General features: G+C 42.3%; 1 protein-coding gene across 1 annotated transcript in view; it reads right to left on the minus strand.

The window, feature by feature from the left end:
- gabra4 (gamma-aminobutyric acid type A receptor subunit alpha4) overlaps window positions 1-21,875 on the minus strand; it is a 31,172-nt gene that overhangs the window by 4,512 nt on the left and 4,785 nt on the right. The window contains exons 3-7 of the mRNA XM_041843080.2: window positions 18,890-18,957; window positions 18,532-18,752; window positions 15,932-16,014; window positions 11,937-12,080; window positions 11,431-11,583 (exon numbers count right to left, since the gene is read on the minus strand). Coding sequence (XP_041699014.2) covers window positions 11,431-11,583; window positions 11,937-12,080; window positions 15,932-16,014; window positions 18,532-18,752; window positions 18,890-18,957 — 669 coding nt within the window. The remainder of the gene's footprint in view (window positions 1-11,430; window positions 11,584-11,936; window positions 12,081-15,931; window positions 16,015-18,531; window positions 18,753-18,889; window positions 18,958-21,875) is intronic.

Consider the following 21,875-nt stretch of genomic DNA (forward strand, 5'->3'; position numbering starts at 1 on the left):
GACCATATTCAGTCAAATTGAGGATGGACACAGACTTACCATCGGTCAGTGTATAGATTAAAAGGTTAGATAGAGATGAAAGAATCTACAAAAGCAAGCTGCTATGCCACCTATGAAATGCTGGATGCATATCAATCCCTCAACTGAACTATGTGTAAAAACATGACCAGTGCATGTTCAAGAGGCGGAGCCAGTTTCACATTATCCTGGTCCCAGATCTGTTTGTGCTGTCTTGCCAACCCCTATGGCCTTTATCATGCCAAACATTGATTGGACAAACAGATCTGAGACCAGGCTAGCTTTGGGCTATATGCCATACATTTCACCAGATAATAACATCTTGAGCCACCAGGGGGAGCTTCTTAATCATCCCTCAAGTCAATTCCTTTCTTTCCCCCTTTCTCACACACACACACACACACACACACACACACACACACACACACACACACACACACACACACACACACACACACACACACACACACACACACACACACACACACACACACACACACACACACACACACACACACACACACAAGTACTGTAATAGCCCCACAGCCTGGGGGTTTGGCCAATGCGACAATATTTATGTTCCCACGACACCCTCCTGTCACATATTGGACAGTTTCATTAGCTCTCCGCTGAGACAGGAGGTGGGAGGGGACGCACTGGGGCGTTGTGTGAATCAGTGGCGTTGTGTGAATCAGTGTGGCTGTGAAATAACACGCACTTGCCTCTACAGCTGCTAGGAAATGAGTAGAACCCATGGACTCTGCGATCATATGTTTGTCCCAGTAAGAAAGTCAGCGGGCAAAACAAATAGGCTCACAGATGCAACAGATGCAGATACTCACATCTGGGGTAGCATGCAAAACAGTGCCAAAATTGGGTGCTCATTTATCTTTTCATCAACACATGAAACGGCAAAAAGCATTGGAAAACAGTGAATGCACTGAAGAGTACCAATTCCTCTTCTTCCCTGGCTAAACAAATTCTTTCTGACTCTGGCATCATAACTGAGAAGAATGGAATAAGTGCTTATTTTAATCATCATTTTATCTCGGCAGGGTTTTTATTTGAGAGAAACAGTGGTTTAAATTGACCCTGGTCAGTCAATCGACTGCTCTTCCCTCTGCCAGCCTCTAGCTGACTCATTGTTTTCATTTTACTACCTGTGATGTACTAGATGCCTTGCTTAAGATTGATGAAAAAAAATCCCCCAGGGCTGATATGCTTGATCCATTTTTGCTGCAGCTCTCTGCCCCCCTTATTCCTCTGGCCAGTGTCTTGTTTTGTACGCTTTGTACAAAATAATAAAATGCAGGACGACAGGATATTTATAAACGTATCTCTTTATTAACTAGCTATAACGTGCATGTCCATGTGTCTCTGGCCATGATCATCTTAGAATGACCTCACCACCTGGGTGGTCTTAACCAATCATTGCACAGTATGATGCATCCAATTACAATTCAGTATGGTTACACATATGAATATTACATCCCCCCTTCTTTTAAAAAAAAGAAAAAAATATGTAGAACAATAAAGCGTTTCTTTTGAATATATGCTCTGTAGTTTGAACTCGAGGTAAGTAACCATTTAAACTGCACCAACTGCATCAACATAACAGACAAACAATGATTCAGCATATTGTTATTTTTAGAACAAATATTTCTCAGCAACTCAGCTTTTCACTGTAGCAATGACATCTCAACATATCAAACAAATACAATACCAAAGCATTTCAAGTTAACTTTCAATAACAAGTTTACAGTCTGGAAACTCTTTTAGGGCAGCGATCCGCCTACACCCTTTGACATTTCACAGGTCTAGGACAGCTCTAGGCTTGACCTCTCTTCCTGACCTTGTGTGATATGAAGCTGAGCATGCTTCTGTGTCAGTCAACAGTTCTTGTGGTGTTGCAGGTAAGTATGGTGTATGTTGTGTTGTGTCTGTGTTTAGTCCATCCCGTTCTCTTTCAGGGGAACAGTTCATCTCGGTCAGTGTGTTGTTCTTTTGTGTTCAGTAGGTGACGACGATTGCGGCGGTACACCGCTCCTTCTGCGGTGCGAACGTGATATGAACGTTCAGTGTCAGCTGGTTGGATGACGACTGCTGGCTTCCAGTAGCCATGCTCCTGGATTCTAACTGACTCTCCGTCGTTCAGTGGTGGCAGTGGTCTGGCTGACCTGTCGTAGTATCGCTTTTGCTGTTGCTGTCTCTGTGCACGTTTTGCATGCACTTCCTTGTAGCTGACGACCTCAGGTTGCAGCTGCTGGTTGGTGCTGGGGAGGATTGAGCGAAGTCTGCGGCTCATCAACAGCTGGGCTGGTGATTTGAAGTTGTCAACTGGAGTGTTGCGGTATTCAAGGAGACTGAGGTAGGGGTCTCTCTTGTCTGCTTTTGCTTTGTCCATGAGTGATTTAGCGATCTGCACAGATTTTTCAGCAAGGCCATTACTCTGAGGGTAATGTGGGCTTGTGGTGACGTGTGTGAACTCCCATGCTTTTGTGAAGGATTCAAACTCATTTGATTTGTAACAGGGCCCATTGTCAGATATTAAAGTCTCTACAATGCCATGCCTGGCAAAGGCTGCTTTCAGCTTGTGTATCACAGCTGCAGATGTGGTGCTGTGAAGCTTGTCGAGTTCGAAGTATCTGCTGTAGTAGTCCACTGTTATAATGTAGTCCTCGTTGTTCCACGTGAACAGATCGGTTGCCACGACTTGCCAGGGCCGGTCTGGGATACGGTGAGGTAACATTGGCTCTTTGGTGTTTGAGGGGCGTCGTTCAAGACAGGTGGGGCATTTACCAACCATGTCCTCTATTTGTTTGCACATTCGGGCCAAAACAAAATGTCCCGTGCTCTCTGTTTGCACTTTTCCATGCCCATGTGTCCAGCATGGATCTTTGTCAAAATCTCTTCTCTGAGACTGGTAGGAATGATGATTTTCTCTCCTTTGAAAATGATTCCGTTGATCTGTGATAGTTCGTCACGATGGTTCCAGAACTCTGAGACGCTCTGAGGGCATTTTCTCCTCTCCTCAGGCCATCCTGACTGTATGACTTTCCTCAGCTGTGTGAGTTGTGTGTCTTTTTCTGTTTCTGCTCGGATCTCCTTCAGTTTTGTGTCACTAACTGGTAAGTTGCTGTACACAGTGTGCACCTGCATGTCCATGCCTTCACTGAGGCTGCTGTCCTTGTAGGTAAGAAACTTCCTGGAGAGTGTGTCTGCGACAGGGATGTCTTTGCCTGGACGGTGAGTGATTGTGAAGTCGTATTTTTGTAGTTGAAGGATCATTCTCTGTAGCCTTGGCGGGGCTGCAAGCTAACGGTTTCCTCATGATTGACTCGAGGGGCTTGTGGTCTGATTCCACAATGACTTGTCGTCCATAGACATACTGATGGAAACGCTTACATCCGAACAGAATGGCATACAGCTCCTTTTCGATTTGAGCGTAGTTGATTTCACAGTCTGTGAGAGATTTGGAAGCGTAGCCGATGGGTTTTCCTTCTTGCAGTAGCACTGCCCCTAGTCCATACTTTGACGCGTCCACCTGGAGTCTGAGCTCTTTGTTGGGGTCGTAGTAGGCAAGGATTGGTCCTGGTTCTCTCGTGATCAAGTCTTTCACTTTCTGGAAAGTGATGTCGTGTTGGTTGTCCCAGAGGAACTCACTGGACTGCTTTAGCAGCTGACGCAGGGGTGCATTAGCATTGGAGAGGCTGGGTGCGAACTTGGCTAAGTAGTTGACCATGCCAAGCACTGTTTCCAGCTCTGCGCGGTTCTTTGGTGGCTCCATTTCCTTTATGGCTGAGATCTTCTGCGGATCTGGCTTGATTCCATTCGCTGTGAGAAGATGCCCGAAGTAGCTGACCTCTGTAGCGCCGACTGTGCTCTTCTCGGGGTTGAGCCGGACTCCTCTCTCGCGGGACCTTTGCAGCATCGCGTTGAGGTTTCTGTCGTGTTCCTCTTTGGTTCGACCATAGACAAGGATGTCGTCCACACATTGCCACGACTCCGTCGAGGCCTTCGTACACCTCGTCGATCTTTCGCTGAAACTCGTCTTGGGCTGAGATAATCCCGAAAGGCAGGCGACGGAACCTGTAAGCGTCCAAACGGTGTGTTGAACGTTGTGAGCTTAGATGACTCTTCTGTGAGCTTGATAGCCCAGTAGCCTGATCTGGCGTCCATGACACTGAAGTAGCGTGCGCCCGCTAGCTTGTGTGTGATGCCATCTAGCGTCGGTAAAGGGTAATGGGGGCGTTTGATAGCCTTGTTCAAGTCTCTTGGGTCGAGACATACTCTGAGCTTGCCTGTGCGTGGTTTCTCCACCACCACTAACGCGTTGACCCAATCCGTCGGTTCTGTAACCTTGGTGACGATGTCAGATTGCTCCATGCTCTCCAACTCTTTCTTCAGACGGGCGCGGAGAGCAAGTGGAATCTTTCTCGGTGGGTAGACCACAGGGGTTGCGTCTGGGTCAAGGTGAATGGTACATTCTCCTGGGAATAGTCCTATTCCTGTAAAAACATCAGCAAACTCCTCCATGACATTCTCTATCTCTACTGGTGCTGTCACTGATAAAACTAGCTTGATAAGGTCCATGTCTAAACATGCTTTAAGACCTAGCACTGCAGGTGCTCGAGTGTCAACAACGTAAAGTCCAACATCATGTCCCTTTCCTTGTATTTGCATTTGAGAGTGCATGTGCCTTTTACTGGGAGCTGTTCACCACCATAACCAGTCAGTCTGCGCGTGGTGGGCTGTAGCTCACACTCAGATGTCAAGCTTCTGTACTTACTCAGAGGAATAATGTTTACTTGTGCACCAGTGTCTAGTTTGAATTTTAGCTCTGTGCCTTGTCTTCCTATCTCAATGTCAGCAAAGGCTTGCTCTGTCTCTGATATCTGACTTTTCTGTGTCACTGAATCAATAAACAGTTCATCAGCATTTGACTCTTTGATTGACATTTCATCTTCACTCACTGTATGTACTGTTTTTCCACGGTAAACTCTGCACACTTTTGCAAAGTGATTCCATTTTCCACATTTAGTACACTGTTTGCCTTTAGCTGGGCAATTCCCCTGTTCGCCATGCACTTTGTATCCACAATATCCACATGTTTTGGGGCGTTTGGAGTCTGTGTCGCTCTGTTTTGGAGTTCTGTCTGTCTCCGTTCTGAAACATGCTCTCTGGGCACTGGAGGTGTGCTTTGATGTCTGCCTGACTGCGTGCACTGCTTGTTCACGTGATGCGCTCATGCTGCCGCCTGAAATGGTTTTCATCTGAACCTGTGCTAGCTCGTGAGATCTGGTTATGTCGATAGCTTTGTCCAGTGTTAACTCTGATCCAACATTCAAAAGTTTCTCTCTCACTCGCGGTGAGTGTATTCCAAATACAATACGGTCCCTGACCATCTCATCCTTGTTTGCATAATCACAGTCTTTCACAAGCAGACGCAGCTCAGTGACAAACTGTTCAAACGATTCGCTAGCGCCTTGTACTTTCTCATGGAATTTGTACCTAGCGAAAAATTGTATTGGTCTTTGGCACAACATATGCTTCAAAACGATCGTAGTATGTTTTCAGTACCTTTGATTCAGCCTCGGTAAGTGTCCATGTGTTGTAAATGTCTCTCCCTTTTTCACCGATCCAGAGGAGCAGGTAGCTGCACTTTTCCTCTTCTCCTCTTTTCTTCAGAGGACCCGTGAACATCAGCTCCACATGCTGTTTGAACTTACGCCATGCATCGGGTAGATTTGTAGACCCCCAATCCATTCGAGGTGAAGGAACTCCAGCAAAATCCATCTTTTAGTCCTTTTACTCTGACACCATGTCTTGTTTTGTACGCTTTGTACAAAATAATAAAATGCAGGACGACAGGATATTTATAAACGTATCTCTTTATTAACTAGCTATAACGTGCATGTCCATGTGTCTCTGGCCATGATCATCTTAGAATGACCTCACCACCTGGGTGGTCTTAACCAATCATTGCACAGTATGATGCATCCAATTACAATTCAGTATGGTTACACATATGAATATTACAGCCAGGTTTCATTGAATCCTTCACTTAGATCTAGATTAATTCTAATCGTCCTTCTGAAAATCAGACTTTTTCAATCTAGACTTGGGCAAGTCTGAGACTATTTTAAACCATGTCTGAGAAATGCCATTTCAGTTAGTCTAGTTTAAAAGTGCAATTTAGTCTAGGATTAGGCATAATCTGTGTCAGCAAAACTGCCCCAATGTGTATCTACTGATGGTGTTAAATCAGGTTTTCTGGACATAACGATTTCCCGCAGGGGTCAGTTCTGGGTCCTGTAGTTTTTACTGTTTACATTAACAAAATGTTAACCTGCCGATGATACTGTTGTGTATGCTATTGCTCCCACGTTTGACCAGGCTCTATCTGAACTACAGTCTGCCTCCATTGTATTACAGAAAAACTTTATTGACCTGAAATTAGTACTGAATGCAGGTAAAACTAAGTATATGTTGTTCTCTAGAGCGCATAAAAATAACTCTGATGATTTAAACATATGTACTTTGGATGGTGTCCATATTGATTGTGTCCGTGCTTACATATATCTGGGCATCTGGATAGATTTAAAGCTCTCTTTTAAAAAGCATATTGATGAGTTAGTTAAGAAGCTGAGAATAGAAATGGGGTTCTTCTATAGAAATAGGTCCTGCCTCTCGCTAAACAGTAGAAAGCAGATTCTTCAGTCGACGTTCCTATCGGTCCTAGACTATCGCGACGTCATCTATAAACGGTAAACTCAGCTGCCACTTCATTAAAGCCGTTAGATGCAGTTTATCATAGCACACTGCGCTTTATTACGGGCGACAGTTTTAGTACTCATCACTGCATTCTCTACCATCAAGTTGGTTGGCCCTCTGATGACGCGTAGGTTGATACATTGCTATGTTTTCATGTATAAAGCCCTTTTACAAAAACTCCCACTGTACCTAACATCCTTACTAAACTTTTGACTTATGAGTTACCACACCCAGTCTCAGGGATGGCTAACTCTAGAAATTCCTTTGGTCTCAGTTAGGTAAATCAGAATCAGCTAGGGCAATTCAGAAAGCTGATTGAGCACCTTATTACTGTTTGTTTTTTATGACCGTGTTTTTCTTTCTGCTTGCATTTTGTATTTATATTTTGATGTGTGTAATTTCTGTAATTTTTGTAATTCAGGGCTCATCTGTAAAAGGGACCATTGTCTCAGTATGACTGATAAAATAAAGGTTAAATAAATAATTTAAAAAAATGATTTACTCATCATACTAAACCTACTTATCAACTACCTACCCAACTGGATCAGCCAAAACACAACTTTCCAGGAACAAAATAGCCTCCTATTATTTTACAGTGGTGCTCGTGAAAGGCACACCTCAGACACCCACATAAACAACACCCCAGCAATCAATAGTGAAAGAATAGATGAAGCTAGCAGGAACGCAACAGTACTCCTCAGAAACCACTGACCAGCAGTTGATAACCTTACATTACTCAATCACATACACTACACTCCTATCCTAATATGACCCTATCCTACACAGCTAATCCTCTACAACTCACTCAAAGAAATGCCAAGAGTTCAGTTTAGTAAAACTAAATGGGTATAAAATAGAATAAAGATCATGAAGACTATAATATAATAAATGGATTCTCAATTGACCCTTCGCTAACTACTGAAAGACTGAAAAACTGCTTCTATCTCCAGGCCATCAGACAGTTAAATAGTCACCACTAGACGGCCTCCACCCAGTAACCTACCCTGAACTTTAGTCACTGTTACTAGCCGGCTACAACCCGGTACTCAACCCTGCGCCTTAGAGACTGCTGCCCTATGTACATAGTCATTGAACACTGGTCACTTTAATAATGTTTACATACTGTTTCACCCACTTTATATGTACATAATGTATTCTAGTCATGGCTCATCCTGTATATCTACTGCTGTACACACCTTTTCTATTCATTTACTGTCCATAATGTCTATTCACACCATCATATACAGTGGGGAGAATAAGTATTTGATACACTGCCGATTTTGCAGGTTTTCCTACTTACAAAGCATGTAGAGGTCTATAATTTTTATCATACGAACACTTCAGCTGTGAGAGACGGAATCTAAAACAAAAATCCAGAAAATCACATTGTATGATTTTTAAGTAATTAATTTGCATTTTATTGCATGACATAAGTATTTGATCACCTACCAACCAGTAAGAATTCCGGCTCTCACAGACCTGTTAGTTTTTCTTTAAGAAGCCCTCCTATTCTCCACTCATTACCTGTATTAACTGCACCTGTTTGAACTCGTTACCTGTATAAAAGACACCTGTCCACACACTCAATCAAACAGACTCCAACCTCTCCACAATGGCCAAGACCAGAGAGCTGTGTAAGGACATCAGGGATAAAATTGTAGACCTGCACAAGGCTGGGATGGGCTACAGGACAATAGGCAAGCAGCTTGGTGAGAAGGCAACAACTGTTGCCGCAATTATTAGAAAATGCAAGAAGTTCAAGATGACGGTCAATCACCCTCGGTCTGGGGCTCCATGCAAGATCTCACCTCGTGGGGCATCAATGATCATGAGGAAGGTGAGGGATCAGCCCAGAACTACACGGCAGGACCTGGTCAATGACCTGAAGTGAGCTGGGACTACAGTCTCAAAGAAAACCATTAGTAACACACTACGCCGTCATGGATTAAAATCCTGCAGCGCACGCAAGGTCCCCCTGCTCAAGCCAGCGCATGTCCAGGCCCGTCTGAAGTTTGCCAATGTCCATCTGGATGATCCAGAGGAGGAATGGGAGAAGGTCATGTGGTCTGATGAGACAAAAATATAGCTTTTTGGTCTAAACTCCACTCGCCGTATTTGGAGGAAGAAGAAGGATGAGTACAACCCCAAGAACACCATCCCAACCGTGAAGCATGGAGGTGGAAACATCATTCTTTGGGGATGCTTTTCTGCAAAGGGGACAGGACGACTGCACCGTATTGAGGGGAGGATGGATGGGGCCATGTATCGCGAGATCTTGGCCAACAACCTTCTTCCCTCAGTAAGAGCATTGAAGATGGGTCATGGCTGGGTCTTCCAGCATGACAATGACCCGAAACACACAGCCAGGGCAACTAAGGAGTGGCTCCGTAAGAAGCATCTCAAGGTCCCGGAGTGGCCTAGCCAGTCTCCAGACCTGAACCCAATAGAAAATCTTTGGAGGGAGCTGAAAGTCCGTATTGCCCAGCGACAGCCCCGAAACCTGAAGGATCTGGAGAAGTTCTGTATGGAGGAGTGGGCCAAAATCCCTGCTGCAGTGTGTGCAAACCTGGTCAAGACCTACAGGAAACGTATGATCTCTGTAATTGCAAACAAAGGTTTCTGTACCAAATATTAAGTTATGCTTTTCTGATGTATCAAATACTTATGTCATGCAATAAAATGCAAGTTAATTACTTAAAAATCATACAATGTGATTTTCTGGATTTTTGTTTTAGATTCCGTCTCTCACAGTTGAAGTGTACCTATGATAAAAATTACAGACCTCTACATGCTTTGTAAGTAGGAAAACCTGCAAAATCGGCAGTGTATCAAATACTTGTTCTCCCCACTGTACGTATATTTAAATTCCGGACTCTGACATTGCTCGTTCTAATATTTATATATTTCTTCATTACTTTATTTTTATTTTTGGGATTTGCGTGCATTGTTTTGTATTGTTAGGTATTACTGCACTGTTGGTGCTAGGAACATAAGCATTTCTCTACATCCGCAATAACATCTGCAAAATATGTGTACGTGACCAATACAATTTGATTTGTTATATCAACTGGCTAGCTAGCTAGCGTTAGCAACGTTGGGTAGTCAATAAGATTGAGAGCTATCTAACCAGCTGAGCTATCAAACAATATAACAAAAGTATAATTTCGGAGGGGGAAAAATACTCCTTCAACTGGCTCTGCATTTCAGGAATCACAGTAGCAAGTACCCATGGTGCACTGTTAAATTATTTAGCCATTTAAAAAAAAAAATATATGATGAAAACTCTCAGTTTTTGTAATGCCCTCAATGGCTTTCATGTGTTTCAAACGTGAGCTTGTCAGAGGTGTTGGACTCAACAACAGTAAAAAAAAAAAGGAAAAAAAGGAAAGAACAACTGAATGCATTCCGAAATGTTTCTTCTGAATTAAACCCAACACAATCAGTTGCTATACATTGGAGCGATTGGTTGCCCAAAATTCTGGGGCGGGGCTTGGCAAAGGGTCAATTATGTAATACAGTGTGAGTTGTCCCAAGCTCATGGGGTAACACATAAGAAATGCTGATTGACATGGAATACTTGTAAAACCCAGATTTAGCAAGAAATGGAAATGTCCTGTGGAATTGATTAGTGCTAGAGCAGGGGTTCCCAAAGCTTTTCACTCAGGCCCCCCTTCCAGCTACGGGCGCACATGCACCACGTCTAGTTCTATGGACACAAGCACTGTTCATGACACAAACCTTTCACACCCCTCTTATTGGCGGAGAGAAGATTTTGCAGGTGTCAAAGCTAATTTCCATGCAATTCTATACATTTTGACATGTCTAATGTGTATTAATGTGATATTTGAGTGACTCAAATATTACAACAAAATCTATGGGCTAAAAAACCTAGCTAAAAACGTTAGCTGACATGGGCTAGTTGATCTGGACATTTCTGACAAGTTATAAATAGCTCTCTAAGGTATGCAATGACTGACATGACAAGAGGAAAACTGATGATGCACTACCCAATTTCGAAATTGCACCTTGTACATTGTGCTATTACAACTTTCAAGAGTAAGATGAAAGCCCATTTGTTAACAAACAGAAGTGGGTGGAGTCAGATATTAAGGAGTGCACCTTTAAGCCGGGAACCTTGCACCTTCAAGGCTACGTTACCCGATGTTAAGTAAATATCCTCTATTTGCTTGGTCTCCTACGAACTTGTAATATACACTCTAGCACAGTGGTTCCCAAACTGTGGGGTGCGCCCCCAGGGCCCCACAGTTTGGGAACCACTGTGCTAGACTATATAGTTCCTGGCTTTAAGGTGCACTCCTTAATCTCTGACTCCACCCATAGTGGGGCCCTACCACTTATGTTAGTAAACAAATGGGCAGGTATTAGCAAATGCAACTGCCACTTGATGGATAACAACAATGGAAGTATAACACCCATTTAATGAATCGTAGCCGTTAATGGTTACGTAAGAGGCTAAAGACAGCAAAGTCGATTGCTCAGCAGCACACAGTCACAATATGAAAATGGAGACTAAGAGACACACAGATGAGGCACTTCACTCTTCACACACTTCACATTTGCATTTTCTCTGCCTCTCAACAGAAGTATTTTACAGAATGGCGGGATTTGTGTACGTACCGAAGACTGTTCGAGCCGGGACCGATTCTTTATTTATCCAGAAGGACACTTGGGAGAGGATTACTGTCATGATGCAGGGGATATACGTCTGAATCATGAAGTAGCCCATTTTCCTCTTCAAGTGGAAGTGCACTGTCATCACCACGTATTCACCTGGAAGATAGCCATACATATCACGGTTGATTAGTTCCATAAAAAACAGACTGACATGAGACAATGAGCAAGAGCACAGAATATGATGGACTCCCGCTAGTTTTTATTGTGTCTTCACTATTCTCTGAGGTGTACCACGTCAAACAAAATCATGAATGTTTGCTGACACCATAGCGAGTGCCTTTGGAGACAGTAGCATAAAAGTGAATCATGATAAAATAAACATTTAACTAGTTATTTTGGACAAAGCTACTATACAGAAAACATTCCAAACTGAATTAAGAACTGAAGAATGGCATCACCATCATCAGAGCTGGGGATATCTAGTGTATCTAACCAATGGCCCACCATACCTGTGATTGACTTGACCTCCTCACTGCTGACAGTGTGGCCAATGAGATCGTACTGCACTAGGCTGGAGGATTCTGGGGGAACCTCCACTGAATACTGTGGTCCTTTGGTCCAGGTATAAATCATCTCTGTTTTAGGGTATGCATCTGTGGAGAGAGAAGGAAAATATATGGATTAAACCCTCAAGTGGGGGGTTGAGGCAAATTCAAAGTTGTAGCGCAAATAATAATATTGTATAATGGAGGTATTGAGCAGAGAGAGAGAGAGAGTGAGAGAGAGAGAGAGAGAGAGAGAGAGAGAGAGAGAGAGAGAGAGAGAGAGAGAGAGAGAGAGAGAGAGAGAGAGAGAGAGAGAGAGAGAGAGAGAGAGAGAGAGAGAGAGAGAGAGAGAGAGAGAGAGAGAGAGAGAGATGATAGTGCCTTATTGTGAGATAGAGAGAACGTCAATAAGTGGAAATGTTAAAATTGAAGTGTATGAGGTTTGACTACTGTATGCAAGTGATATCCTCTTCATAACTCTAAGCTTTGTGAACATGAGAAACGTTTCTATCTCCCTCATCTAGTCAGTTGATCACAATGCATTTGAAAGACACAATGATGTGTGATGTGATGGTGTGCAGTCCAGTCACACATGGTTTCCCCACTTGATCTGCACATCCCTCACTGGCTTAATACATGCAAACATAATTTGATTGAGAATGAGTAGTACAATAGCATGGTAATAAACGGTCTGGGTGTCTTCTGTGTGCTAAATGAGTCTGCTTTTAAACACACTGCCAGGTCTCACAAGCTCTCTGTTACATGTCAAAGTTTTTGCATATCCAACGTTGCAAAAATGGTGCAAAAACTTTGAAATGTGACATGAGAGTTCATATAAGAGGGCTGAAAGAAAAACAACAACACATGCTTGGGTTTATGTCGGGGTCTGTTGTTCCCATTTGCCGTTTCCCACGGGGGACTCGAAGTTGGCATGACACCAACTGCGTAGAGAAAATGGGCCGGCTGGGGCGGGTTGTGGAGTGGAACGCTGCCGGGGCACCGACTCACACCAGCTCTGGAGAGATCCAGAATAGGTCTGAGCTAACCTGCGGCGGGAAGAGGGATTCTGACCTTTCCCGAGCTACAGGCCCCATCGGATCCTATGTCTGCTTCCCTGACTTCGGGCCAGGATTGGAGGATGTGATGGGAGGATGGGATGTGGGGAAGGTGGGGGGAGGTACTATGTTAAACCAAGAATAATGTAACTGAATGATAACTGAGGAATCTATTTTGTCCTCTACCTCTACAATGTCACAATTGCTGATAATAGATTGGGGGAGGGTTGGGAAGTGCGGGGGAACCATCCTCCGATCCTCCTCCTTTCTTTTGTTTTTCCCTCAGCAGATGCTATCTTTAAACCTCTACTGTTTTCTGACAAGACAGAACGCTCATTTGAGAGATTCTTCCATTGGAGATAAGTCACTGTTTTGCTGACCGTTACGCTCATTATGATCAATAGTGCTGAATTTGGGTTTCTTTGTTCTGTTTTTGGTACAAAATGAATGTAATTTATTATTAGCATCAATGTCAGAAAAACGAATTACTTCTTACTTGGGGAATATGTATGAAATCCCAAAATATGACAAAATGGGAAGAATACCACAAGCCACGAGTTTGGCACTGCATATGGTAACGGTAATGGTAGTATTTTTCTCAAAACAAAATTGGGGACAAACTGGGATATATTGACCACATCTACCCATTCCAGACAGAAGATGTGGTATATTATCTATAAACAAATATAAGGCAATGTTTAGATGACCCCCTTTCAAACAGACCCTTATTTACCACATTCTTGCAGGTTACCCTTTTATACATATCAGTGGGTAACTGGCAAATTTGGGGGTTGGGGGGTGTTGCTAAACCATGGGGGCTGTTTACATTTAACATTATGGAGGTGTTAAGCAATATATAAAGAAAAGTATCCAAAACGTTGGCTGAAACATTAATGGTGTGAAAGGTGTATATGTGGGTTTAAATTTGTCATGTTTTTTAACCAAAAAGCAGGGAAAAAGTAGCATGCATGGTAAATTAGTGTGATCTGTGTATGAAAGGGGTATAAGTACAAATATGTATTCTTAAAACATTGCATACTAAATCAATCAGGACAGAGTCCCAGGAAAGCCCATGCTTTTTTTTATCCACTTTCTCTTTCCTACCCTCACGCTGCTTTGTTAGGGAGCAGGTATAAGGTCTTACATTGAGAGTATCTTCATCATGATACCACAGCAAAAGCATGTGAGTCACGTGTTCATATTTCACCACCTCCGCGGGCTTTTGGAGTTGCCTTTACGCGATTGAGCAAAATAATAGGCCTACACTTGATTTAGGCTACATTATTGCATGCTAAATGTTTCTGATCAGTGAAAGATGAGCAAACAAATAGATGACCTATACCACCTCCACTTATTTGCCCAGCCAGAAACCAATTAACCAAATATACAGACAGAGATTGATTGATTGATTAAGTCACAGGCTTTAGGTCGGGAGTAGGCCTAAGCGACTGAGAGTGAAGTTCAAAATAATCCACTTGTTAAGCTAAATAACATGCTGGCAAAATGTTCTTATCAGTGCTACTAAATGAGCCAACCAGACAAGATGATCATGAGCTGCCCTCACCTCAACTTAGCTAACATTTCTCCAGCCTAATTGTAGCCTAACCAATATCCAAAAGGAGATTCAATGAAAAGGAAAATCGGACATTGATTGATTTATCAAGACGATCCGCCACGCTTGTCTCCCGAGTGGCGCAGTGGTCTAAGGCACTGCATCACAGTGCTAGCTGTGCCACTAGAGATCCTGGTTTGAATCCAGGCTCTGTCGTAGCCGGCCGCGATCGGGAGACCCATGGGGCGGCGCACAATTCGTCCAGGGTAGGGGAGGGAATGGCCGGCAGGGATGTAGCTCAGTTGGTAGAGCATGGCGTTTGCAACGCCAGGGTTGTGGGTTCGATTCCCAAAATAATGATGTATGCACTCACTAACTGTAAGTCGCTCTGGATAAGAGCGTCTGCTAAATGACTAAAATGTAAATGTAATGTCTCAAAGCAGCATGAAACAGTGCTGAAATACTTGAACACACGCAGCTAGGCTATTGTGTCAAATGTATTATAACAATTGGATGACTTTGGGAGTTTCAGTAAGCAACAATTTGATGCCTTCAATTGCATTAGCCTACTTTCTGCCCATATATTTGTAATTCATTGATATATATTCCCACAGTAATTCTTTATGGCTCCATCCAGCTGTTGTTAAGAAAACAGTGCATGTGATGAGCTATGCGAAGAGATGGGTGAAGTGACCTGCCTCACAAAGTTTAGAACTGGCAGGAGGATAGTGGTAACGGGCGCTGCCTAGCAACCATCAAGAGCTTAAGAGAGTAGTGTGTGCCAATGCCGCCTCAGAATTACAGCAACATTTCATACTAAGCCGTAGGCAGAACTCATGACTAGGTCGGTTGACGAAAATAAAAGTGGAGGCTTACCTTTCATATATAAAGAAAAGTTTGCAAAAAGTTGGTGGGATGCTAAAGTTGGCAGAAAAATGTCTTGGTTTGAAAGGTGTATAGGTGGGTTTTAATTTGCCATGTATTTTTTAACCCCTACCCCTTTCAGATATACCAAAAAGCAGGGAAAAATAAGCAGGCATGGTAAATTAGTGTGATCTGTGTATGAAAATATGTATTTTTTAAACATTGCATACTAAATCAGTCAGGACAGAGAACCAATTAGTTTACTGTTAAAGCATGTAAGCACATCAACAGTGTCAGGTTTAATATCAGCTAAGAAACGGTATAGTCGGATTTGCTTTGGGGTGTATGTCAATACATACAGTGTTCCGAAGTATGCATGTCATACAATTTATTACAGTCTCAAGAGAAGAATGAAGAACCACTTTTTTAAGTCACTTCTCAAGTCACTTCTATTAGAATAGACTTAAAGTATATGATATCATACTTACAGCTTCCAAACTTGAGAGGGCATGCATGTCCATCCATGGGGAAGTCCACAAGCTTCATGGGACACTCCGCACTGATAGTCAACCTATGCGGACACATACATCTAAACTTATTAAAACCAATGGGAGTTGGAGAGACTAGGGACCCCTCCAAACAGAAGACAAACATGTATCATATCCATACCGTGGAGCACTACCTTTAGGATGGATACTGTAGGTAGGCTGAGTAGCACATGCTGACCAAACCGGCTCCATCCTGCACATGTTGATTTTGTCTATCCCAACCAGACGCGTTCATGACACGCAGGTTAAAATACAAAAACCAACTGTGAACCAACTATATTAATTTGGGGACAGGTCGAAACACATGAAACATTCATGGACATTTAGCTAGCTTGCTGTTCCTAGCTAATTTGTCCTGGAAGATAAACATCAGGTTGTTATTTTTACCTGAAATGCATATATGACCTGTTTCAAGAACGTTAGCATATGTCGCACGTCACTACTTCACAGGAACTTTCATGTGCCTTAATAACAAACTTGTATGCCATCTGTAAATACGAATACTGTTGTTAAATTGTTAAATTACGAGCCTAGTTGGTTTAGCCACGGAAAAAGACAGGAACCTTCCCGCTAGCCATTATTGGCTGAGATAATGGATGGGCTGGACATGCCGAGAGATGAGTTCGGATTGATCTGCCATGTAGCATGCTAATAGATAATCATGCTACTGCAGCTTTAAAAAATATATATTACATTAGTGTTGCTACTGCTCCCAACAACATTGCTGCACAGAATTTAGCAGGCGCTATCGACAAAGATCAGTGGGAAAAAGTTTTGATAGACTACTTTTCTGCACAAGGTCAGTGTGAACCGGAGTGACTTGACACAACAATGGGCCTAACAAGCTGTAGCTAGCTACAAACCAAACAGAAAAGACATGCTGCTGTGAAGCGTTCATCCATGTATACGGGTAAGAGTCTAGCTACATTTTCAGATATTATACTTTTCTAATTTTGTCAGAAAGTCATTTTAATTGCAAGTTAAAGTGTACTAGCTAGCTAGCGAACGTTAGATTGCTGGCTCACTAGCTAATGATACCATTATGATCTGTGTAGTAATATTATTTGCATCTCAGAAAGCCATTAAAAAAGCTAGTTATAGCCTAATTTTAGCTTGGTAGCTAACATTGAACCTAGTTGGTTAGCTTTAGCTACCTGCAGATTCATACTCCAGCATGTTATGCATAGTGGCTAGCTATGACAATCCATTTGTACTGTAGCTATGGGTTCGGATTATGGTTTATTTTTTAGATAGCTAGCAAGCTAGCTACATGTCTAAACAAAAGACTCCACATTACATTTACATTTTAGTCATTTAGCAGACGCTCTTATCCAGAGCGACTTACAGTTAGTGAGTGCATACATTTTCATACCGGCCCCCCGTGGGAATCGAACCCACAACCCTGGCGTTGCAAGCGCCATGCTCTACCAACTGAGCTACACGGGGCCACATGACCCATTAAGTTAGCCAGGTGTGTCTGGGGGTGATTATTTCATGAACATGTGTACATGTCTAGACAATAGTGACCCATCCACTTAGCTAGATGTGGCTGGGGGGTGGTTATAGCATTTCTTTCACATGACCCATCAATTTAGACAAGTGTCTGGGTAAGCATCATCTAATAATTATAAAATATTTATACAATATATTTATCTAGATACTTTCAAAGTCAGATTAGGATATAGGCCAAGGTCTAGATAAAGTGTATTTTTACCTGAAGTTTTTCCTCATTGTAAAGAGATGGGTGTGGCTAAGGCTTAAGAGGGTGTGAACGATGCTGAATAGGTGTAAAGAAAGAAGAGCTCTCCAGTAGATGTACCAAAACATTCAAGGCCCATTTTCTCAAAAGTGGGGTTATAAATTTATCAACTTTCAAAGCAGAATTACTTTCCCATTATTCCTCAACTGCAGTGTATGATATACAATTTTGTAGCCCTGCATCTCTACTTTTATCCAATGTAAAAAATACAATTTCAAAATGTTGCTACGTAAGACTGAATCGAGGCGGTGGGTCACATATGTTCATTTGTTTTGCGGGATCTTTTTAGATTTTTTTTTGTCACACAAAATCATATGTCCTCTACTCTGACAATTGATCCACAGATAAAAGGGGAAACTTAGTTTTTAGTTAGTTTTCTTTGATAAATTTCTCCTCGTTCATTCTTCTTTTTCTTCATCTTCTTCTGTGGATATTATACAGTGGTTGGCAACCAACTTTAAGGTGCATTTCCACCACCAACTGGACTGGAGTGTGGATTCATCTCTCAATCACCCAGGTGGGTTAGTATGCGTCTAAAAACCAATGAGTAGATGGGAGAGGCAGGACTTGCAGTGCGTCAAGCGTCTAAAATAGAACCAAGTTCTATTTTAGCGCCTGGCTACGCAGACGACCGCGAGCAGTTTGGATGTATGTGTACATTTATTTTGCAACACTTGCGCTCGCAGCGCAGACTGTTTGGTCAGCATGTTAGCATGGTGAAAAACTGGCATGCTGGGTAATGTGTGCATCATGGTGTAAAGCATGTTGGTATATGTAGTACCTCATGGTGTAAAGAATCGTGCCATTCTTCATGATGCGGAACAGCCTGTTGGGGGCGGTCATGTTGTGTGCCACAGACTTCTTGCCATTCCTGAAGAAGGTGTCAGGAGTCCACACATTGGTGACCATCATGTTGTTGAGTCGGAGGATATCGATAGGCCCCTCATACCTCAGCCTCCTGTCCACCCATGTCTGTCTGAAGAACACGTCCATGGTGTACTCCTGAGGAAGCAGAAACCAAAATCTAAACAATTAAGGTTGTGACTTTTTTCTTATATGAAACGTTAAGTGCATTGTCTACATCAATCAAACGTTTTTTAGGCTATCCATCTTTTTCAAGTTGTTAATTCGGTACATACCATTTCAACATCAGAGACAGGCCCAAAACTTGTCACATAAATGTCTGTTTTCACCTCTGTCACCGGACCTATTGAGAGAACAATTCAATCAGTTTCACAATACTTAGAATATCCTAAGCATATCACATCATAGCCCCAAGCCACTCTGCTTCTGCATCTGCATTGCTTGCTCTTTGGGGTTTTAGGCTGGGTCTCTGAAAAGCACTTTGTGACAACTACTGATGTAAGAACTTTATAAAATAAATGTTATTTTTGTATTGTATTTATTAAGGATCCCCATTAGCTGCTGCCAAGGCAGCAGCTACTCTTCCTGGGGTCCTGCAACATTAAGGCAGTTATATACAATTTAAAATATAACATGACATTATATTTCATAACACTTTACCCAATACATTTAGTGTGTTCCCTCAGGCCACTACTCCACTATCACATATTTACAATACGGCGTCCATGTGTACGTTTGTGTAGAGTGAGTGTCTATATGTATGTACCTGTGTGTATGTCTCTTCACAGTCCCCGCTGTTCCACAAGGTGTATTTTTACTTGTTTTTTTTTTATCGGATTCTACTGCTTGCATCAGTTACCTGATGTGGAATAGAGTGCCATGTGGTCATGGCTCTATGTAGTACTGTGCACCTCCCATAGTCCGTTCTGGACTTGGGGACTGTGAAGAGACTTCTGGTGGCATGTCTTGTGGGGTATGCATGGGTGTCCGAGCTGTGTGCCAGTATTCCAAACAGACAGCTCGGTACATTCAGCTCGTCGACACCTCTCACAAAAACAAGCAGTGATGAAGTCAATCTCTCTTCCACTCTGAGCCAGGAGAGACTGACATGCATGTCATCATGTTAGCTATCTGTGTACGTTTAAGGGCCAGCTGTGCTGCCCTGTTCTGAGCCAACTGCAATTTTCCCAAGTCCCTCTTTGTGGCACCTGACCACACTACTGAACAGTAGTCTAAGTGCGACAAAACTAGGGCCTGTAGGACCTGCCTTGTTGATAGTGTTGTTAAGAAGGCAGAGCAGCGCTTAATTATGGACATACTTCTCCCCATCTTAGCTACTGTTGTATCAATATGCTTTGACCATGACAGTCTACAATCCAGGGTTACTCCAAGCAGTTTAGTCACCTCAACTTGCTCAATTTCCACATTAATTGATTGATTTGAAGAGACCTTAGACAAGGACAGTGCCTATAGAGAGTCTACCCCCCCCTTGGACCTTTTTCACATTTCGTTGCGTTACAAAGTGGGATTAAAATAGATGTCATTGTATTTTTTGTCATTGATTTACACAAAATACTCCATAATGTCAAAGTGAAAAGAAAATTCTTCCCCCATTTTTATGAATTAATACAAATTCAATAACAAAAATTTAATCATTGCATAAGTATTCAACCCCTTTGTTTAGGCAAGCCTAAATTAGTTCAGAAGTAAAATATGGCTTAACAAATCACATAAGTTATATGGACTCACTGTGTGAAATAATAGGGGTTGACATTATTTTTTTACCCCTTCCTCTGTCCCCCATACATACAACATCTATAAGGTCCCTAAGTCAAGTATTGAATTTCAAGCACAGATTCAACTACAAAGGCCAGGGAGCTTTTCGAAAGCCTCATAAGGAAGGGCAGTGATTGGTAGATGGGTAACAATAACAAATCAGACATTGAATATATCTTTAAGCATGGTCAAGCTAATAATTATGCTGTGGATGATGTATTAGACCACCCAGACACATGAAAGATGCAGTCGTCCTTCTGAACTGATCTGCAAGACAAGCAGGAAACTGTTTAGGGATGTCCCCATTAGGCTATTGGTGATTTTAAAACAGCTACATCGTTCAATGGCTGTGATGGGAGAAAACTGAGGATGGATCAACAACATTGTAGTGATTTCACAATAATGACCTACAGTGCCTTGCAAAAGTATTCATCCCACTTGGCGTTTTTGCTATTTTGTTGCATTACAACCTGCAATTTAAATGGATTTTTATTAGAATTTCATGTAATGGACATACACAAAATTGTCCAAATTGGTGAAGTGAAATGAAAAATATAACTTGTTTAAAAAAAAATCTAAAAGATAAATAATGGAAAAGTGGTACGTGCATATGTATTCACCCCCTTTGCTATGAAGCCCCTAAATAAGATCTGGTGCAACCAATTACCTTCAGAAGTCACATAATTAGTTAAATAAAGTCCACCTGTGTGCAATCTAAGTGTCACATGATCTCAGTATATATACACCTGTTCTGAAGAGTCTGCAACACCACTAAGCAAACAGCACCATGAAGACCAAGGAGCTCTCCAAACAGGTCAGGGACAAAGTTGTGGAGAAGTACAGATCAGGTTTGGGTTATAAAAAAACATCAGAAACTTTGAACATCCCACGGAGCACCATTAAATCCATTAAAAAATTGAAAGAAAATGGCACCACAACAAACCTGCCAAGAGAGGGCTGCCCACCAAAACTCACAGACCAGGCAAGGAGGGCATTAATCAGAGTGGCAACAAAGAGCCCAACGATAACCCTGAAGGAGCTGCAAAGCTCCACAGCGGAGTTTGGAGTATCTGTCCATAGGACCACTTTAAGCCATACACTCCACAGAGCTGGGCCTTAAAAAAATATATATATTTCACCTTTATTTAACCAGGTAAGCCAGTTGAGAACAAGTTCTCATTTACAACTGCGACCTGGCTAAGATAAAGCAAAGCAGTGCGATAAAAACAACAACAACGCAGAGTTACATATGGGATGAACAAACCGTACAGTCAATAACACAATATAAAATCTATATACAGTGTGTGCAAATGTAGTATGTTATGGAGGTAAGGCAATAAATAGGCCATAGTGCAAAATAATTAAAAATTAGTATTAACACTGGATTGATAGATGTGCAGAAGATGATGTGCAAATAGAGATACTGGGTTGCAAATTGGGGATGAGGTAGTTGGGTGGGCTAATTACAGATGGGCTGTGTACAGG

The sequence above is a fragment of the Coregonus clupeaformis genome, chromosome 2 (genome assembly GCF_020615455.1).
Source record: "Coregonus clupeaformis isolate EN_2021a chromosome 2, ASM2061545v1, whole genome shotgun sequence".
Lineage (NCBI taxonomy): Eukaryota > Metazoa > Chordata > Actinopteri > Salmoniformes > Salmonidae > Coregonus > Coregonus clupeaformis.